The sequence below is a fragment of the Euwallacea fornicatus genome, chromosome 19 (genome assembly GCF_040115645.1).
Source record: "Euwallacea fornicatus isolate EFF26 chromosome 19, ASM4011564v1, whole genome shotgun sequence".
Classification (NCBI taxonomy): Eukaryota; Metazoa; Arthropoda; class Insecta; order Coleoptera; family Curculionidae; genus Euwallacea; species Euwallacea fornicatus.
Window position 1 is genome coordinate 192,346 of NC_089559.1, and position 19,505 is coordinate 211,850.

The 19,505-nt window shown below is 33.1% G+C and overlaps 5 protein-coding genes across 13 annotated transcripts in view; 1 reads left to right on the forward strand and 4 right to left on the reverse strand.

The window, feature by feature from the left end:
* Positions 1-118: 118 nt before the first annotated feature.
* On the reverse strand, positions 119-3,325 carry LOC136345297 (small lysine-rich protein 1). 3 transcript variants are annotated; one of them, XM_066293445.1, is made up of 3 exons: positions 3,304-3,325; positions 398-639; positions 119-343 (listed from the first exon to the last, which is right to left on the reverse strand). In XM_066293445.1, the coding sequence occupies exons 2-3, from the start codon at positions 514-516 to the stop codon at positions 208-210; spliced, it is 255 nt and encodes an 84-aa protein (XP_066149542.1). In that variant the 5' UTR covers positions 517-639; positions 3,304-3,325; the 3' UTR covers positions 119-207. The 3 variants fall into 3 exon arrangements, with proteins under 3 accessions (XP_066149542.1, XP_066149543.1, XP_066149541.1); XM_066293446.1 differs by lacking the exon at positions 3,304-3,325 and adding an exon at positions 1,708-1,778; XM_066293444.1 differs by lacking the exon at positions 3,304-3,325 and having other exon boundaries at positions 398-526; positions 606-830.
* Positions 3,326-3,796: 471 nt separating this feature from the next.
* Egm (Enigma) lies at positions 3,797-7,243 on the forward strand. Its single transcript, XM_066293307.1, has 11 exons — positions 3,797-4,294; positions 4,660-4,804; positions 4,883-5,031; positions 5,084-5,250; positions 5,307-5,526; positions 5,585-5,781; positions 5,848-5,952; positions 6,053-6,238; positions 6,292-6,461; positions 6,516-6,652; positions 6,707-7,243. Exons 1-11 carry the CDS (start codon positions 4,075-4,077, stop codon positions 6,928-6,930), a joined length of 1,920 nt encoding a protein of 639 aa, XP_066149404.1. The 5' UTR covers positions 3,797-4,074; the 3' UTR covers positions 6,931-7,243.
* A 124-nt stretch (positions 7,244-7,367) lies between these two features.
* Positions 7,368-11,304, reverse strand: LOC136345222 (E3 ubiquitin-protein ligase PPP1R11-like). The gene is made up of 3 exons (XM_066293309.1): positions 11,053-11,304; positions 8,724-8,838; positions 7,368-7,948 (listed from the first exon to the last, which is right to left on the reverse strand). The coding sequence occupies exons 1-3, from the start codon at positions 11,131-11,133 to the stop codon at positions 7,743-7,745; spliced, it is 402 nt and encodes a 133-aa protein (XP_066149406.1). The 5' UTR covers positions 11,134-11,304; the 3' UTR covers positions 7,368-7,742.
* Positions 8,920-11,046, reverse strand: LOC136345221 (succinate--hydroxymethylglutarate CoA-transferase). The gene is made up of 2 exons (XM_066293308.1): positions 10,289-11,046; positions 8,920-9,970 (listed from the first exon to the last, which is right to left on the reverse strand). The coding sequence occupies exons 1-2, from the start codon at positions 10,890-10,892 to the stop codon at positions 9,294-9,296; spliced, it is 1,281 nt and encodes a 426-aa protein (XP_066149405.1). The 5' UTR covers positions 10,893-11,046; the 3' UTR covers positions 8,920-9,293.
* A 715-nt stretch (positions 11,305-12,019) lies between the features above and the next one.
* Positions 12,020-19,505, reverse strand: part of LOC136345412 (nuclear receptor-binding factor 2-like) — a 37,000-nt gene continuing 29,514 nt past the window's right edge. For 3 of the 7 annotated variants that reach the window (XR_010733138.1, XR_010733137.1, XR_010733136.1), the window contains 2 exons: positions 14,830-19,330; positions 13,779-13,907 (listed from right to left, as the gene is read on the reverse strand). Coding sequence is in view for 4 of the 7 variants with exons in the window: in XM_066293688.1 (XP_066149785.1) it covers positions 12,112-12,305; positions 12,506-12,598; positions 12,759-12,869; positions 12,939-13,100; positions 13,470-13,648; positions 13,741-13,907; positions 14,025-14,060 (942 nt within the window). In the remaining 3 variants the exon portion in view is untranslated. Of the gene's footprint in view, positions 12,306-12,505; positions 12,599-12,758; positions 12,870-12,938; positions 13,101-13,469; positions 13,649-13,740; positions 13,908-14,024; positions 14,400-14,829; positions 19,331-19,505 lie in introns of those variants that run through there. The other 4 variants (XM_066293688.1, XM_066293689.1, XM_066293690.1 and 1 more) reach the window with 4 other exon arrangements.

Here is a 19,505-nt window from a genome sequence, read left to right on the forward strand (position 1 = left end):
ATAGTCTTCCAAAGATATTCGGAGGGCGAGTAGAGCCGCTGAAAAATGCAACGTGTCGTTTTTCGTTCGTTTAGTTTCTTGGCATCAAGAACTGCCTTTACAGAAAACAAACAGGTAAATCGAATTATGATCCGAGTTTTATTTTGTTTTGGATCAAATTTTGAAAAAACACAGACCACATGCGTACACAAATCGAATTTTCTAACGCTATTTTTTCCCCTTTTTCTTCTTCTTCTGAGCGTCAGGCCATGGAAAGCCTCTCCACTTTAACAAGTCTTGGACATTATGGCAGGTTGTATAAGCGTTTTCCATTGCAGCTTCGGTAAAAATATCGACATTGCATCTAAAAATGAATTACACAATCCAGTGCATGTTTTTTTTTTATTATTCTGTATACCTAGCACTCTTATTCCTGGATTTCTTTCCTCCCCCTCGCCGCCCTTTGGAGGTCACCTTTTTTTTGCCTTTATCTCCATTTTTGTTATTTTTGGGCTTCTTTTTCTTGCTTTTCGGCATTTTAGATAGGCTAAAATGAGCTAAAGTGTGTAATGTAATATTTAATCGATATTGACTTAGGATTGCTTGGTCAATAATGACGTGCCAACCCGTTTCCTGCTCCTCTGTTCATATGAAGTAGTCCTACAACAATTTTCAAACGTTTTCCAATAATTCCAAAAGTTACTTTATGGAACACCAGAAAATATTAAAAACATGGTTTATCTCACAATAATACGTCAAAATAACGCTCCTGCACATTTTTTTAACTGAGCGCAAACTAATTATAGAGGAAATTTTTATAAGATTCCTCTAAGCGTTTGAATCTGACTGCCATGTACTATTCTTAGAGCAAGTGGAACCACCTTTAATTATGCAATTCCAAGAAGTTGTTGAACCATGCTTGATATGTTATTGATTGCAATCCAATTTCACTTAAAGCAGATTCATTAAATTGAGAATTGAAAAATATTGAAACTGAAAATTTGAAAAAATCGAAACAAACTTAAAAAAATTTAAAACACTTTTAAAAATTAGATTTTTTTTATACAAATGTTATATATAAAATAACTGAAGATTTAAAAGTTTTTATGTATTATTTTTATTTAAAAAAAATTAAAACAATTGAAAATTTAAAACTAAAAATTAAAAAATTCAAAATATGAAAAAAAATCACCGTTGAAATATTAATGTATTGGATAAAATATGCACGAATCAAACCATAAGAAAAGAAAACTACGAGAACTTTAAAATTGAACAGCTTTATGGCTATTCACATGTGCAGTGATTACAAACTATGAGTCGCTTGGCGTCTTTTTCTAAAATTATTAACATGTTTTTGGGTCTTATTTTCTGTTTTGCTCCTTCAAACAAGCAGCAAACAATCGAAGTTCTTAAACACCTCGGGCATGTGTGGCTCAAAACCCCGCATTAATGGCTATTTCTATGAACTGAGAATTTAGATATAAATAGAAAATAGGCAATTTTTTGAACCGTTAAAACGTTCACGTAACGTTTAATTACCTCGTAAAAAATATCCTCGCAACGGGGAAATTTTTAAATTATGCACATATTCTGCGCATAATATCTTAATGCTGCTTTTAAAATCGAATTAGACCTTGCATTTTTGCTACAACTGCAAATTTAAAGAGAAATTTTGAAGAAACAAGAAACACACAGATTTTTTCGAATAAGTAGTTGGTGCTTGCAAACCTTGTAAGAAGGCCTTATGTCTGCAACTGCGTGGAACAAGCCATATAAACTCTGGAGTGCAAATGTAGTTCGCTTTACCGTCATATAATAAGGAAATAGCCATCCAAAGGGCTCGATATCTGAGCAAGTTCAAAAGATTTTAGAAATCGAGTTGTCCAGGTATGAGTAATTTGATGAATTTCTCAGAACACCTATTATTTCCCTAAATTATAGTTGTTCATTAGGTCAACGATTTAAATCTGAAATTCGACCACTTGAGTAAATATTTATATATCTATATAGATTCAAATGAGTATTATTAGTTCTTGCTATATTGAAAATTTTTCAGAAATAACCATCAGCAACAACTGATGCGCGAGGCTTATCTCGAGTCAAACTAATTTCAGTTAAAAAATGTTATTTTAAAATGGATTCAATTAGCTTAGTGCCAATAAAATGGTGAATACATAGTTATATTTTTCATTTAATGAGTAAAACATTGAGAATCATTACAATTTCTTATACGTTTAGAGTGTATTTTTTTAAAATATTCGAAATACAGTGAATTTCTAGTATTTTTCTTGATTTTTTATTGAAACTGGATATAAAGGATGTAATATCTCATTTCAATGGAGGTGTCCAAAAAATTAAAAAAAGAACCGCATTTGTCGCCGAATATCATTCATCTACCAGAATAAATGGGTGCAATTTTTTCTAATTCCGAGGAAAAGCATAAACATGCAATGTTTATAAATGTCGTAAATCGTTGAAACTATATTTAGAATCACATATGCTTTGTTGGATTAAATTTGATATAAATCGTGTTAAGCTTTCAGATAACAGAGAAGTATAAAACTTTAATACTATGTAGTAATATGATTTATGCTCCCTAGCGTTCATAACATTGGACCTCTAAACAAAATTTTATTTGCAAGTTCGTTATAGCGTTGTTTATTAACTAAAAATTATTTAAAAAATAGATAGAACGAAAACTTGTTGACATTATGGCGAAGCAGATAATTACTGCACAAAAATCTTGCAGGCAACTGGAAGTAATTAAGCTCCCTTAATAATAACTATTGCTGAGTAAGAATTTTTCACAATGAATAGCTAAGCGCAGTGGTATTGCAAACGTTTTCCAGCAGTAATGATAATTAAAGGTTTTGGGCGTTATAAGAAGGGAAAACTTAGCTTTAGTGTACCTTATTTTTCAGCTAACAAAGCGAGACTCTAAAGGTACTAAAAAGAAAAAATTACTATGTCCATGTATTTTGACAAAAAAAATCCTCAGAAGAGCAAAATCCAAAAATCCGCCATTGAGCGAAAGATATCTGTAGTTTGAAAAATGCCCTTTTTAATAATAATAAATATATATTTCAGCATTTAGAGTTTACCAAACTTACTAAAATGATACGCTTTGAATAGAAAATGCTGAAATTTTATTTTTAACTTTCCTGAATACTCAGTAATTAATAATTATTTTTAAAATAGTAAACTGGAGAAATTAGTTGTTGACATCATGGTGATGAATATTTTTTATAGAAAGTTTCAAATTATTAAGTTTAAAACGCTTTAGATTAGACAATCAATAAGATAAATGATATAAAAAAAACATACACGTCTATATCGATGCACAAATATATGTCGTTTGCTATGTGCAATCCTAATATATTTCTGAATTAATCAGTCATGTTTGAATTCCTGGTCATTCGCTATACCAGGCCCCCTTTATTTTTACTGTATTTTTTTTTTGATACGTCAATGGCCATTTACCCGATTATTAACTTGATACTCCTTTTTCATTATATCTTGTATTTTCAGAATTTTTAGAAATACTTGTGGAGGTATCTGCGAGAAGAATGTGGTCCTATTCATCTACTTTAAATTACCTCATTACGTGTATAACGCAGATGTTTAATCGAATTAAGGTATAAAAGGTTAGAGGGGAAAATACGGTTAACATGGGCATTTTTAAAATGATTCAGGATAAATTAAACTGAAAGACTAAAAAAAAAGTTTTTCAGTGTAAATAAATAAGAAGTAAGATCTATACAAATATTTACATTCTCTACATAACTATCAGGTAAACAATAATAGGTTTTTTTAGGCATTAAAACTTAGATTATATATTATTTACATATATAAATCTTGCAAAATAAGTAAACTCCTTAATATGTACATTATAATAAAATTTCTGGGTTTTGCACCATTTGGAACCGGAACAGCGATTGAATAATTTAATTACAATTTCACCAAAATATTTTAGGTTAACTCAAATGTTATTGCCTACCAAGTGTTGGAGCCAAGTTTGCTAATAAATTTACCAAAACGTTGATGAAGCAATATTTCTAGTACATAAATTAACAAAGAACAGTCTTCTTAGCTACGATGCTATCATCGGCTCTAAGACGTATTGCGGCCCAATCCCATACTTTAAAGAGGTGCAGTCAGGCAGTTTATTCTACTGCAGTAGAGCCCCTTCAAAAAGACTCCTCTGAACAGCAGCAAGATAAAGAAATCAAGAAATATGATAGACTGAGTAATATAGCCCACAAAACTAGGGCAAAGAAACCTCAAAGAGCACCATTTGTTAAGAATTTTTTGAGTGGTAGGTATTGGGTTTAGTTGTGAAGTTTGTAAACTTAATTTGTCAGTAAACTGGAAAAAATAAGCTTCTAAAGAGAGAAACCATTTTCAGCTACCTCTTAACATTTGTCAATTAAGCCAAATATATAAGTTCATATAACATAAGCAGTCCATGGTCAATTGAATTATCTGCAACATGTTATGTTAAGTAAATTTCATGTTATACTGTGTGAATCAATAAATCTAGCTTCTTCCAGTAAAGAAAATGAGGGATATTATTTAATGATTTTTTTATGTCAAATTACATTGGATACTTCCCTAAAATATATTAATTTTTTTTTAATTTATTACATGACGAATGGTTATTTTACACTTCTGTGATTTCAGGGACTTTTGATAAACAAATGTTAATATTCCCTGAATTAGATTTGGAAGAATATAGGAATTTAGAAAAAGATATAAATGGATTAAAGCAGCTTTTGCAAGAAAATCATATGGTAAATGTGGACTCCCTTGGAGAAAAAAAATTCAGGTAGGGAATTCATTGAAAAATGGTACTTTAATAGACATTTTTGATTCCTAAAGTCTGTTTTGTATTTGTTATAAAAAGGCAAAATTTAGTTGATCACCAAGCAATTGGTCTGCAAGTTTCCCAGTTTTTTGGTACAAGAGAACTCTGGCCCATGGATCTGATGCCCTTCTTAGAAACCATTTCACAACACAGCTTAAGACAGGACTTATTACACAATGATTTATTAGGTAAATACACTAAAATTTTTATCAAGTTTACTGAATCTGTGTAATGTTCTAGGAACTGAAATTTTAAGTAGATTTGCAGAGGATAGAATAAAAAAGAAGTATTTGCCTGCAATAGTTTCTGGTGAATCAATCAGTGCTTTAGCTATGAATGAAATAGGATTGACTGAGTTGAATCAAATGACAACAACTGCAAAATTAACTGATGATGGAAAGCATTGGGTTCGTCAAAAGTATCTAATTTCTTATTTGTGCAAAAGAATATAATACATTTATAGATTCTAAATGGGAAAAAAGCATATGTAGTCAATGGGCTTTCTGCAGATATTTTGATTGTAGTTGCCGTTAGCGATTCAATAGTTTTAGCCGAAGGCCCTGCTAATTCTATTAGCGTTTTTGTGGTAGAAAAGGACACAGTAGGAATTAACTGTAAAAAACTAGAAGCAACAGGGGTGGAATTAGTAAATATTAGTTTCAATAACGTTCAAATACCTGCAGGTAATTCTAATAAGTATGATAAAACTGAAATTTTTTATGATAAAATGAAAATTCTCAGAAAATATTATTGGGCCAGCCCACAAGGCCGATCAAATTTTGAAACCTGTTATGCGGGATTTCAGGTTAAGTTGTGGACCTGCTTGTAATGCAATTTCAAAGCAACTAATTACGAATCTTCACAACTTTTTTGTAACGATGAGTACGGCTGAATACGATTATCTCTCGACTGATGCTGTGCGATTCAGATTGGGTGAGGTAATTGGCAAAGTTTTAACGAAATATAGATTATATTAATACGGTAAAAAATCATGATTTTCACAGATTTTAATGGAGCAGTACGCAATCGAAAGCGTCTCTTATCTAACTGCGGGTCTGCAAGACTGGTATGATAATCAGGATGTTGATGTCGAGTGCGCAATCGTAAAGGTGAGATATTTTCATTTACAAATATTTGCCACTATATTGACAATATGGTGACTTACAATTGTTGTCAAGAAAATTAATTTTTTTTTTCCTTAAAATCTAGATTTTCTCTTCTGAAGCGGCTTTGCGAGTTTCCACCATATGTTTGGATTCAGTAGGTTTGCCTGCTACCATGAAAAATCACTGGGCCAGGAAAGGTCACGACGATGTAATAAATTATCTAACTCTTTATGAAACCAACGAGAATCTGAGGTTGTTCATAAGCCTCGCTGGATTACAACATGTCGGAGTATATTGTTATAAAAAAATATGTATTTTTTTTTAATTCATTTCAATTCATAGACTAGTTTGAACGACACAGTAAAAAAGCTGCGCAATCCTTGGTCTTATGGTAATTTTATGCTCAAACGAATTTGGACGAATCGCCATCAGCACTCTGACAATCCGACACTGGATTTAGAGATTTACGATTCACTTCATCCATCCTGTAAAACTTCTTCTAAACATTTAGAGTGAGTGTAATACGTTCTCTCAATTTTCTCATTCATTATTCCTGTCGATTCCAGATACTGTATAAAACGACTACAATATTGTACCGAAATTTTTCTTACCAAATATGGTTTTGAATGCGTCAATAGACATTCTCATTTAAGAACTTTATCTAACATTATTATCGATTGTTACGTTATGAGTGCAGTTCTAGGTAAGTTGTATTGATGCTTAATAATTCAAATTAAAACTGAATCGTTTGTTTCAGCTCGTGCCTCAAGATCTTATTGTATAGGTCTTCAGTTCGCCGACTTTGAGCTAGTATTAGCCACCACGTTTTGTAATAGAGCCTTGGAAAGGGTTCGTAGTAATGTGCAGTCTATTGTTGACAACGAAGACTCAGGGGTTGATAAATATTTAATTGCGGTCGGAAAAAGAATGATTGAAAGTAAAGGGTATTTCCTAAGTAGTCCTCTCATGAGATTCTTTTAATATTCAATTACTGTATTTCCAAAAAAAATCAGTTTACATTTTTCTATATTATTGCATACACTTTATGCGTAGAAAACAAATGTTGACATGATAAATGGTCAGGTTCCAAATTCTAATATTTTATTGAGACAGCAACGCTATGGTGTGTGTGATTGTTTTCAGCGACAACACTGGTTGAAATAAAATAACTATTAATGATCGACATATTAATTTTTCTTTCAATATTTTAACGTTTTTACGAATGTCCCTGGCAATTATCTTGGTTTGTAAGATGCAAATAGTATTTTTGTGGGAAATATAGTGTTCAAAATAATTTCCTTTATTATTTTTACTTAGGTCAACGTTATTAACTACTGTCATTTAATTGTTACCTTCCTATTGCTATTAGCTCATGTTACAAATCTACCTGGATTTATATGATAGGAAAGTAATTACAATTATAACTACTTATTCATAACTTTATTACGTATTTAATTAAGTAACAGTTTATAAATTAAATAAAAATTACGTCAGCAATGATTATAAAACCGAAGACGTAATACTGATTAATTTGACATTCTAATAACAATTATCAGAACAAAAATTGAAAAACAAATTATGCTATTCAACACATAGGTAGATGCACATACAATGGACTTCCTCACTGATCTACACTTTGAATGTCTCTCTTATGATTTTGATTATGAAACCTGAAGTGTTGGACCACATTTCCCCGCACAACCTGCTGCGTACGGCAAATTTAAGGGTCAATCCGAATTTTAACCCACGAATTAAACACTTAATTTGCGGTTGCATTAAACACGGCTATTCTTTTACACTGATGAGGGTTTTCCTGAGTTTGGCAAGTGGGGCTCGGAACTCACGGTTTCAGTTATACAATCTTCAGCCTTTGCTACTTTAGTCTGACCAGAATACTTCTTTTTTTCTACGTGTCCTTGACATTGGTCGCACTCGTCATCCGACGAATCTGATGAGGAACTTTCCCCGAACTTTCGAGGTTTATTATAAATGCAGCAACCTACGAATGAGCAGTGATTTTAGGACACAAATAAATATGGCAATTCTGTGTCAAGTTCAGCAGAGTGAACAGTTGTGCAAATGTATTACAGGAGAAGCTGGACACAGTGCTCTTATCGTTAAGGAATATGGGGTCACTTAGAATTAACATTAAACAAACCATGAATTACAGAGGCGATGGGGGACCGGCTACTAGCCGCTAATCTCTTCATCATAATATCGAGAATGTCATGAAAACTATATAAACAATAAATACGACACATTCTTTTATTAAAATCAATAGCTGCTAGGGAATTGGGGGAGAGTGTTTCCTCGCCTTCTTCTGTGAACCTAAGTAAATCTTCTAAACAACGGTAGTGAATTTCAAGTAACTATATAACCTTTGTAAACAATGGACTATGGTTATCAGGAATTACTATTGTCCAGACCGTCAGGCATTGGGTCTGACGAGTAAGCCCACTTTTTATCACGAATAAGGGAGGAACACTGATATCCCGAGATAGATTAGCTGGAAAAGTCCTTCAATCCCAGCTGGCATATTAATGATGTTGTTTCAGTGGTTATATACGTAACAGTTATCATCTCCCTCGGCAGAAAGTATAGCTCCACTGTAAAATGATGGAGAAAAAGGGGAGAAACCTGGTCTAGCACAAGTTTCAAATTTTGCTTAGAATTTTCAACAGTTACAAAACTGTCCTACTGCTGAATGTGGCCATTCAATATATGCACCAAGAACATTATGTGACCTTGCTCTCAGCACTATGAAATATACTCACATTTTGACTTTTTCTTGCCTAAATTTTCATTGTCTACAGTCCCAGTGGTCCATTGAACTTTCTTATCATTCCGAGGTTTTTTTAGCTTGACTGTCAGACGAGGAACTGCGTGATCCTGTAAAGAGTAATGAAAATGAATAAGAAATATCACTTAATGCACGATATAAGACGATAGAATTGAAATTCAAACGCGATATTCAGTATTATCTAAAGTATTTATTATACAATAAGTATTCGCTATGTCCAAAAAACCAATGTTCACTGAAAAACTTATAGTGTAGGTGACAAAAAATTTTGATGTTGATTATTATAACTAATTGGTGAAATTTAAACAACATAAACAAAATATATCCTATATATTTAATTTGTTAAGTACATGTTGCAAGGGTTAAAGAAAATTATCAGTAAAAAAATATGTGCTATTTTAGTCCTGGAAAATTTGAAAACAATTAATGGAGTTGTTGAATTGAAGTGTCATTACGAGTATGATTTAATTAAGGAAAGCTTATGGTGACGTGGTCAGCATTTTTAACAACGTTTCGGTTTAATTTACAGCTTTCTGTAACAATTTCATGCAATTATTTTTCGTAATCGTAAATCATCAATTTTACTCCCATTAAATCCCAGTAATTCTGTCAGCACCTCATTGGTGTGTTGACCCAAATTGGGAGGTGGTGTTCGCACTTCATTGCCACCCTCACTGTACTGTACAGCGGGCCCGACTAGACGAATTTCCCCTGCAGTAGGATGTTTCATGGTCTTGACTATCCCTATATCTTGTACATGAGGATCACTGAAAGTAGCTTTCAGGTCGTTTACTGGCCCATTTGGAAATGAGCATTTATAAAATATGCTTTCCCACTCTTTGTTTGTTTTTGTTGATAAAATCTTAGTGAGAATTTCCACAATTTGATGTCTATTAGCAACTCTATCAGTATTAGTTGCAAATTTAGGATTTTTTGCCAAATCCTTATGTCCAATAACTGTACAAAGCTCTTCAAATTGCTTATTTGAGCCGGTTCCAATGGTGTAATACCCATTCCTGGTAGAGAATGCTTGGTATGGGACAATACTCTCATGAGCAGTACCCCAACGAGATCCCTCTTTGCCCGCATTTAAATAATTAGATCCGATATTTATTAGAGTTGACAGCTCTGTTGATAAAAGATTGCAATCGATTTTCTGCCCCTTCCCAGTTTTAGCGCGCTTAATTATGGCAGCCATGATAGCTCCATGAGCATAGAGGCCTGAAAATTTTTGTCTAGAAATACTCTTGCTATATTACATATTATATAGTATGATCCAAAGTGGTGATACATGCATTGCTACTTTGAAAACTATGAAAGATGGAGAATGAACAAAACTTTAGAGAATTTTACAAAAACCTATTTTCAGTTTAAAACATACATATGTGTCACCAGTTGAAAATACACTGTAAAGAGTTCAAAGATGTCAGCAACTTCTTTAATGGTAGCAGTATATAAACTTTAGCTCAAACTTACAATTGAAAACATCTTGGAATGGAAATGGCCCTATTATTAATTGCCAGCAATTTCTACACCTACCTGTTGCAATATCAATTAAAGCCACTCCCACTTTACAAGGTTCTCCACCCTGCGGGCCCGTAATATGCACCAATCCTCCTATGGACGCAGCTATAACATCATATCCAGGCCTTCGGCTATAAGGCCCTTTAGGGCCAAACCCAGTGATTGAACAATAAATTAAATGTGGAGCTATTCCCTTAAGAACATCATAACCAAGCTTCATTGAGTCCAATTTGCCAGGGACATAATTCTCAACCAAAACATCAGACTTTTTTGCCAGGGAGTAAATGATCCCCCTCCCTTCTTCAGTTTGAATATTGATTGTCACACTTTTTTTGTTGCGGTTGAAGGCAATAAAGTAGCAAGATTCTTTGCTTGAACCAATGAAAGGGGGACCCCATAAGCGGGCTTCATCTCCTGTGCCTGGTTTTTCGATTTTTATTACTTCAGCCCCTAAATCCCCTAACACCATTGTACAATATGGACCAGCAACAATTCTAGTAAGATCAAGAATTCGAACTCCTTCTAATGGTGAGATATATGAAGAGACATTTCTGAGTCCAGATTGCTTGTAGGTGTGAAAGAGACCAGAGGCCTTTATTACATTTCTCAACAGAGACATTTTGCAACTACACTGTTTCTGTAAGGTATTTAAAATAATATTTTGTATACCCGCCTACATTCGTATAAACGAAAGATAAGCTACTTATTGTTATATTGTTTATAGGGCTTTACTTGGTTTTAATACGTATTTACATTCTGTATTACTCAGTATTACTAACCTGTTCGTCGGCAGTTTCCACCAAGGTCGCACTGGATGTGGAAGATTCTAGATGTTGTGCGGATGGTCCTGAATCTGACATGGTGTAATTATTTCTCTCTTGCCGCTAATTCATTCAATAAAATAATGTTTTAATTACAATACAAACACACAAATTACTACAACGGGTAAATAAAGGGATATTTAAAGCCCTTTAAATTTGAAATGTTTGTTGCGAAAAACATGTAAAGATTTAAAAAATGATAAGTTGATGTCTATCACTGTCATCATGGACGTTTCACATATGTTTGTGTAGTGTTCAGTTAAATAAAACCAGGAGTGGGTGCGTTTATTGAGTGCAATTCTCTAGAGTTTAAAGAGTACGTGTCTCGTATCTTTCTGAAAACAATAGAGTTTAGCGCCCTTTAGACGTAATTTTTTTACGAGAAACAAGTATAAATGTACGTTATATCCCTCATTTTAAAATTATGACGCCTAGATGCTTATATACAGGATACATGCAATATTCATTTGCCAGTCTCTACGAAATTTCTATCGCGGAAAGTAAGCTCTTTTAGACTAAAGCGTTTATTACATTTAATTCATTATTAAAAATACATTGTCCTATGTTTTTGCAAAGCAGTTCCATTCAAAATTGTTGAATAGCTTTTGAAATAAAGATTCTTATTGTTTATTACGTGATATGTTCACGATTTCCCATTTTTGGCAGATATTTAGACTTTTGAATTAATCAGAAGTAACTTTAACTTTACTATTTTAACTCGCACACATAAAAGAAAACTGCTAACTAAAAAATACCACATAGAGTAATAGAGAATATAGGTAATAAAAAAAATAAGTTGCACTATACAAATCAAATATAAAGCGCCTACTTCAAATCGAAGAATTTTCAGTGTATTCCCCACTTTACATAGTTACAGTTGATACACTTGTCATTTTTTTAATCATTAAAAAAAATGGACGTAAACTACTTGGCAAAACACTCAATGTACGCGTTTATTGAATAATCTATGTATAAATAATTCCAATACAAATAATGGCCACAACTCATAATTATTCATTAGTGTTCCTTAGTATCTGTTTTTACTACTTTTTGGTTCACATTGGGCATTCGAAACTGTTTAAAGACAGATAAATCAATCTCAGGCACTGCAATTGGGTCCAAGTGAGGTAGAGTCGGCAGTTCTGGCACCTCCTCTTCATCGAAATCGGTGGGACACGACATGACCATCGGAGATGTTGCTCCGCTAGAGTCTGTTGACATTTTATTATCTTATTATGATTAAATAAAAATGCAGTTTTTTTGAATAGTGCTAATGTCAAAATGAGACAACGATAAGAGTTTTACGTTAATAAGCGACACTGTAATATATTCTTATGACGTCAGTTCAAGCTACCAAACTCCAGCTTCTTAAATCTAGTCACAAAAATATTCATTAATCTGAGTAATTTACCATCTTTGTGTGATTTCTCTAATTCCAAGTTGTGTATCTGCACCTTCAGCTGCTCAATCTCCTTATTTCTGTCATCTAACTGGATGAGTAAACCTATCAATGAAATCCGATATATAACTTGAAACTACATTGGTTCAATGGTAATTTTAATGTCCAAGCATATTACTTATTTAAAAAAAAAATCAGCAAATGAATCCTTTGTTGATAACCACACAAAAACACGGTTTTTTCAAAAATTTAAGCACGCACTTGCCTAACCAACCTTCTTTGTAGATCTGATCAAGATCCATTCTTTTAATGCGCTCTTTAATACGTTCGTTTTGTTGTTTTCGCTCCCCTAACTTAATTAACAATTTCAACAGGCCTGTAAATCATCCCATATGACTACGATATTATTTTCCCAAACAAACAAAAATTTGAGAGAATGTTATACCTTGCACAGACTCTCTTAGTTGTCCACTCAACTCCTTCAATTCCTCTATAATTGTAGAGTCGTCTTTGGGAAGTTTGTTACCTATAATGAAGGGAGATCCGTCCTGTTCATCTACCTCTTCCAGAATGCTTTGACAATCCCGGTCTCTATTGTCAATTATACCTAATAAAGGAGGTTAAACTATGGTGCTTGAGAAAAAATGTAAAGACTTGTCCACCGAAATACAACTTTGAATGTCTTCTTTGATGAGCTAGATTTCATGTAATTAAAATATGCCATAGTAGCAGGAAATTAAGCAGTGGAATATTATGAGATTTTCATGTAGAAGCCTGGTCAAGGGGACTGTTCTCCATCTTCTTGTAGGCTGTATGATATACATGTATACCCATGTCCAAATAAATGAGGTTTTCCTAAACATTTGGAGCTTGGTAGGGCTCTTCATTAATATATGATTGGTATTAAGTATTAAAACATGTTTTTGTTAGAAATAAACTTGGTTGCTTCTCTGTGAACAGGTCTTTGGGATCTTACCTCTGTGAGCTAAATAGGCTATTAAAGAATCATGTGTCTCAAAGTTTTCAAAAATTTTTGCCTCTAAATTTTCAACTGCCTCCTTTTGGTTGTGTTTCCCTAATATTACTTTGTTAAGTTTCTTTTCTCTCTCTGCTCTTTCCAAAAATGATTTCTTCAATTGCAACATTCTGATTTGTCTAGATATATATTTTTGTCCAGTATATTACAAAATTTGAGCATGCAAAAAACACTCACACATACAACAAGTAGTATTTAAGCTATGTCTTACCTTTCATTTGCTTCTTTTTGGAGCCGAATTGACTCCAAAGCATTTTTGTCCCCATCCGAGTTGAGATATTTATTGTATAGTTCCACAATTTCTAAATGACATTGAATGCAGTCGTCAACTTTTTTCTGCCTGCTCAGGACTTGAGCTTTTCGCTCCAACTGGTGGGCCTGACAGGTAATCCATGGTCAGAAAGGGGTTTTGAAGAAGGAAATCAACGTTTTAAATCAAATTGAAGATTCTATCAATACTTATGAGGTGCCTCTGTCCTGACCTTGATGGCTTACCTTGTTTAGTGGAGCTTTATCCATTTCTAATTCCATTTAAGAAGTTGGTGTAAAGAACAGTTGAAATGTAAAATTGACCTATGTATCTCTTAAATCAGAATTTAATGGGTTTATTCTAATTAATAAAAAATAGTAAATAAGACTTATGTTGATCAGTTGATTTGCGTAATGGATAATAACGTTAATTATGAGAGGAAATACTAAAAAAATATTTTATTTTGAAAAATAAACTTTGTCAACAGCTTTTTAGGCTATAAGCTTACAGCTGTATATCAAATTAGTATAAATTCGATAATAATGAAGTTGTTCAAGATAACTCAAAAAATCCTAAACGAGATTGCTACATCGTAAATTCTGACAATGACAGCTGGTTTATTGATGGAAATGCGATCTTTATCTACTTATAGAAGTAGAAAGAGAATAGGTAGGTGTGTAGAAAATGTAAATAATGAGATTATTAGCAATAATTTGGGTGTAACCCCAATTTCCACTATCAGTGAGGGTCACGACCCCAACCTCAAATCTCGAGTAATGAGGTTAATTGCCAGTTAGCGACTCTGGATAATTAACTCGGAAAAATGAAGCTATTTTGTTTTTAGAAAAAAGGAGAATTTGCAGGAAAGATTTATATAGTGATAGCAGAGTAAAAAGCTATAATTCTGCTTGACTCTGTAATCTCACGCCAGAAGTCTTAACAAGAATAGTGGTGCCAAAATCTGATTAAAATTTTATTAAGCAACATTTTTTAAATAGTTTTACATTATTTATCATTATCTTAGAGGTCTTATTACACGTACATACTTACAGCTGTCTATAACTTGTTTATACACAATATGTACCTACGTTTTCTTAAATAAGACATTACAATGAATAAGCATTTTATATTTAAAAAAAATACTAAAATAGATTGTTAATAAAGTTTAACAAGCGCATTATTTATTGGTGATCAAGTTACAGCTAACTTATATTTTTTGGCCAGGTATTTTGATCCCTTGTTGGCTTTGTTTTAAATTCCATTGGTTTATTATTATAAGATATATTGCGTAGATATACGTTTTAAAATATAATAGTGTTTTATATAGAGGGCAATAAATACACTTGGCTTCTCTCTTATTTAAAACACATAATACAGGGTGTTTTCAAATAACATGTGCATACGGAAGGGAGTATTTTTTTAGCTTTTTTCATGACTAAAAATTCCTATAAACATATGAAGAAAATGCATCCATTATTCGTTTTTGCAACTCATCAACGATATTCACTTTTTACTTTTTTTATTTGAACATCCTGTAGATAGGTAACCAAACCTTGGCGGACCTATGTTTGTATGAGTTTTTAGTATTGAAATAAGCCAAAAAGCAACCCTCTTCGATATGTACATTATATTTAGAAACACTCTGTTTAATGGTCTGTTTAAGTAACAATTATCATAATAAAGATTATTATTTATGTTTTTGCGATATTACCTTCACCAGATTGTCAACAATTTGGAGGGAAGTTTCAGTTGAATCAATTTTTCTACCTTTTCTCTCCGCCCTTTTAACCAAGTACATTTGTGCGTCTGGTTAAACAAATATAAAAATATATAATTCGTAAATTTAACCCTGTTTTCATGGCAAATTAACGATAAGTACGTACGTAATATAGTTGTGAACATTTAATCATATTTTATAATAATGGTTGCAGCAAATCCTGCAATACTACATTATGGTATGCATACATGTCTACTGTTATTTACTAATCAATATATCTGTGAAAAAAACATGTAACTTATGGTATAAAGGAAGGACAACTTACAGTGGTACGGACCTATAATCAGGCAGTTCGGTACTGTGTCCACGGGCCCGCTTACCCGTAGATACGTCACTGCCCGCAAGATAGGGTTCTCTGTAGTATGGAAAACACACCTTTGTTGGAATTCTTAAACGAAACCATACAATTCGGCCACTGATTTTCATAAAAAAGCGCTACAAAAATTTCTTATAATCTGAAAAACGTCCATTTGAAGGCAGTAAAAGCAGCAGCACACAGGTCATAACGTTCTGTAAACATTAAACAGCCAACAAACCCAATGACAGAAAACAATTCGGAAAATGGCTCTATTAAAAAAATATATATGTTGATACGCCACTGATGATTTTTAGAGGTAGCTATATGCCAAGATTTTGAGATTTGCAGTTATTCGTTTAAATTCAAAACTGAACCTTCAGTGGCATTGCAAGACTGGAAGGAACTTAAAAAATATTTTTAAGAGTCTAGTGAAGTCAAAAGACAAATATTTTCAAAACTTCATAAAACTTGCATTAATTTGATATAATTTTTTGAATCCCTTGTCTATTCAGATTTTTACTGCAAAATGATACTTTTCCACTTTGAAATGTCCATTATTTTTAATTTATACAATTGTAGCGTTCAGTGGCGTCTCAAGACACTTCAAATTTTTCTAAATCAGTCAGTGCTTCAGAATCATTCATATGAATTTTGTGCCCTTTTAGGATCCCTCCTGCTTTTTTATTCTGATATCATATAGAAATTTAAAAAATTTGAAAGTTTCTTTTAGTTTTGCTCTTCGAAATGAACTATCCAGTGGCGTCTCTTTAGAGTTTCTCTAGTGGTTTCAATACAGCAACAAATTTCATGAAGGCCCATGCGTTCTAATTTTTGCATCTAATTGAAAAAAAAGTTGTTGTCAAAAGGTACGTCACCGATTGGCCAGAATATTGATCATAAATCTTAAGTTAGTTATTGGAAATCTTAAATTCTGCTACAGAAAAATCAGGGTCATACTGAAAAGGGCATAACACATTAATAACATTGAGTTTTTGTTTGATATAAAATCTCGATTTTATTTTGGACAATTTAGAGAATTGACAAAAGTTGAGGTTTCAGAAATATTCAAAGATCATTTTCTATTTATTAAATGGATTTACAAAATTCATGTGTGGACGCCCCTGGATCGTAAATGAATGTAGTACGCCAACGATTCAGAGAATGCTGAGTGCTGTGAGGATTCTATATCATCTGAAAAATGTTCATTTACTTACAGGAAATGGAGTAGCGACCAAAAACAGAAAAAAAAACAATCAGGAGAAATCCTGTTTAAAAACAGTGCGTTTTGTCGATAACGTAGGTACTGTATATTGAGCACTAGTAAGCACATTCAGGCTCACATGAATTAGCGATGCACCGAAGCCCACATACCCGTGCAGCCGCCACTGGTAAGTCAAATTTGGGTAATACCATCAATACTATTCTATGCATATGCTAATCCATAACATTATGATTATTGGGGTCCGGCATGAACACAAGGCAACTTTATAACTTTACAAATACGAGTACTAATAACGCACTTTGCATACCTCTTGGTACATAGTTAAGAGGTTTTTGTCTAATCGTCATTTGCGATAAATGGGTTCAAAGTACTTTCTAATGCTTCTAACGGTACCGCGGTACTGCAATATTTCCCTGCAGGTCTCTGCGATCCTGGTCAGATTTGTTAATATTAAACTACACCAATTGACTATAGTATAGTAGTCGGTTGATTGTGTTAATAAATAAGTCTCCGCAAGACTATGTGTTTAATTATTTACCAATTAATAAATGCACATATTCACGCGTTTTGATACACTTATACATTTATCCATAATATTATATACGGACAAATATGTATACGCAGTACACGTATAGTTAGTTGCTTTAGATTTCTGTATGGCAACATCACTCGTACAGTTTTTGCTATAACACAGTCAGTATTGGCCGTTTTTATATACATAAAATGCAATTATCAGTATCATCGCTTCGTCCGAAAATTACAACAAATATTCCAAGTTAAACAAATTCCATCAGGAGCGCAGAGGTGCAGCGAGGTACTTAGTGCAAAAACATATTGGTACCGGTGAAAGCGGTACCATGCCGGTATTTTTGATAACGGCCCACCAATAATTTTACAGTAATCTTAGTGCAAGAGCAGGTATTGGTGGGGTAGATAAATACGAAATGGGGAATTTCTCATGTTAATGATTTGCCTATTGCCAGTTGAAATTTGTTATGCGAATGCTCTCTGAGGAGCCGCATCTTTCTTGTTTAATTATTAATTTGTGCATTTTGATGTTAAACAAATTTAATCAGGAGAGAAGAAGTGAGAACGAGAGGAATGGAAAAAGTTCCCTCAGGGAAAATTTCTTTATACTGATAGCGTTGATAAAAATTAGTTGATGAGGCTTAGTCGGGGGACAAATGATTGGAAGCGCAAACATTAACTCATTTTATATCTCTTACAATAATTCGAATTGGTGTTGTTCCTTCAAGTTAATTGCCAAAAAGTGTTAGGCCCACTTAACACCACATACTCGATGACTGCGTTTGATGAAATCTATGCTGACGTCGCCGGGTATGCGGTATCGCCTTAATTGATTTATTTCAAATATGTCTTATATGTATAATATAGGTATTACATCAAAATAAATTATACCTCACGAATTACACCAATTAGTGATATATGTGTATTTATTTAGTAAATTGTTTTAATGGCAGTGATTTAGTGTCTGTAAGCAATTAAATTACGCCATATAGTTGGAATTGAATTTCGCCTCAATAGTAATATACAGAGTGCTTCAACAAAAGGGTGCCCTAGATAGATTTATACATACATATATATTTTACACCCTGTATATTTATAGGTACTTAAAACCTTTAACACGTACATACACACATTATTATAACTGCGGTGCTATTTACAACTTAATATTCTAACATTTAGAAGAGAGAAAGGTGTAAAAGTGTGCCATTTAAGATATTTATCTGGTTGGAGTGATTCGTTACATCAAAATGGAATCCAAAACTGAGAATAAGCGATATGTGTGTTCCAATAACGATTGTGTTAGTTAGTGGGTAGTATGTACTTAAGGGTTGGAACATTTATACACAGGAGTATCACAAAGTATTTAGTATAGAAAATATATCACGAAATCGCCCTTTGATTAGATAATATCGAAAAAATAGATAATGATAGTATATGATTTTACTGATATGAATTATATTCTGCATCCTTCAGTTTTTACTATATCTAGAGCAAATCCTTAACTTAAGACTTAGTATTCCTTATAAATGGCACAAGTTACTTAATTACAAAACGACATCCATATTATTGTTGTTACTTATTATTTACAAAAGCGTATTATAGTCATCAATGACCCTTTCAAAAATCCAATAATCCTGCCTGAATGGTGCGTCGAAACGCGCGCCTTTGTCCTCAAACTAGTCTCCCTAAGGTTGCCAATTGCGAAGGTGTAAAAGCTCCGTTTGTCCTTAAAATTAAAAAAATATATATATCCCAAAGTACCTCGCGCCATCTATCCACAATTAAATTTTATTCACCGGATTGGTTGACAGATGGCGCTAGGGCTAACGACAGGCTCCTCTTTCAACGAGCAGAGCATCAATACCTCGGGTCAACTTTTTCATGGAACCTGGTTTACTCGA